Below are 812 nucleotides of genomic sequence, written 5' to 3' on the forward strand. Positions count from 1 at the left end.
TACTTGTTTCTGCAAAAGCAGCTCCTAACCTTAGAACACGTCGAATGTTGCACTCCAGACCTCCACCCATAAGCTTTAACAAGCCCACATTGCTATTTTAAATAAGCACCCCTCCAGCTGTACGTAAGCAATACTGTCATTCCCAAACAACTGAGGTAATTATAAAAATTAGTATCATTTATTGTTCAGATTTTTTTTATTACTATCATGTCTGAACATCTGCTTTCATACAGAAGTCTGAATTTCAGCATTTTTTTCCAAGGGCATTCCCTCCACACCAAGGGAGATAAAGAAGTGTTAGGAATGTGCAGGAGTTTTTGTTACCATCTTCAAACCCACAAGAACTCCATAAACAAGATTCTCATACAGATTCACTGCCTGGCATTTTAGGGAAGGGGAAAGGAACTTTACACATATTTTATATCCACTTTATTTCTTTCTTTTTAAAATTGCATCTAACCCAAAGCGAGGGGGGTGGGGAGAAATAAAAAAAGAAAAAAAAGAATGAGAGAAAGAAAGAAATCATCACATTACTGTATGTTACCCTGCAGCAGTCTTTGAAGGAAATCGGAAACCAGGTTGCTTTGCCCAGCTCCCTCCCTCACTCAAGCCAGGGGCAGTTGGCAGGCACCCACTGCCCCATCACAGCTGTGGCTTCCTGAGCAACGTTCTGCTGAGGTCCTTCACCTCTTCAGGGCTGCCAACCCTCTCATAGCCCAGCACGGCCATGGGTTGGTGGCAGTACTCCTCGACCTGCTTGATCTGCTGGTAGCTGAGCGCAGTTCTCCAGGCACTCAGAGCCTGGGTGGGCT

The 812-nt window shown here is 44.3% G+C and overlaps 1 protein-coding gene across 1 annotated transcript in view; it reads right to left on the minus strand.

Annotated features, from left to right (window-relative positions):
* Nucleotides 1–642: 642 nt before the first annotated feature.
* The window catches only part of CHST2 (carbohydrate (N-acetylglucosamine-6-O) sulfotransferase 2), a gene marked incomplete at its 5' end in the record, with an annotated part of 906 nt that continues 736 nt past the window's right edge, over nucleotides 643–812 (minus strand). The window contains one exon of the mRNA XM_010141347.1: nucleotides 643–812. Coding sequence (XP_010139649.1) covers nucleotides 643–812 — 170 coding nt within the window.

The sequence above is a fragment of the Buceros rhinoceros genome, unplaced genomic scaffold (genome assembly GCF_000710305.1).
Source record: "Buceros rhinoceros silvestris isolate BGI_N320 unplaced genomic scaffold, ASM71030v1 scaffold1608, whole genome shotgun sequence".
Classification (NCBI taxonomy): Eukaryota; Metazoa; Chordata; class Aves; order Bucerotiformes; family Bucerotidae; genus Buceros; species Buceros rhinoceros.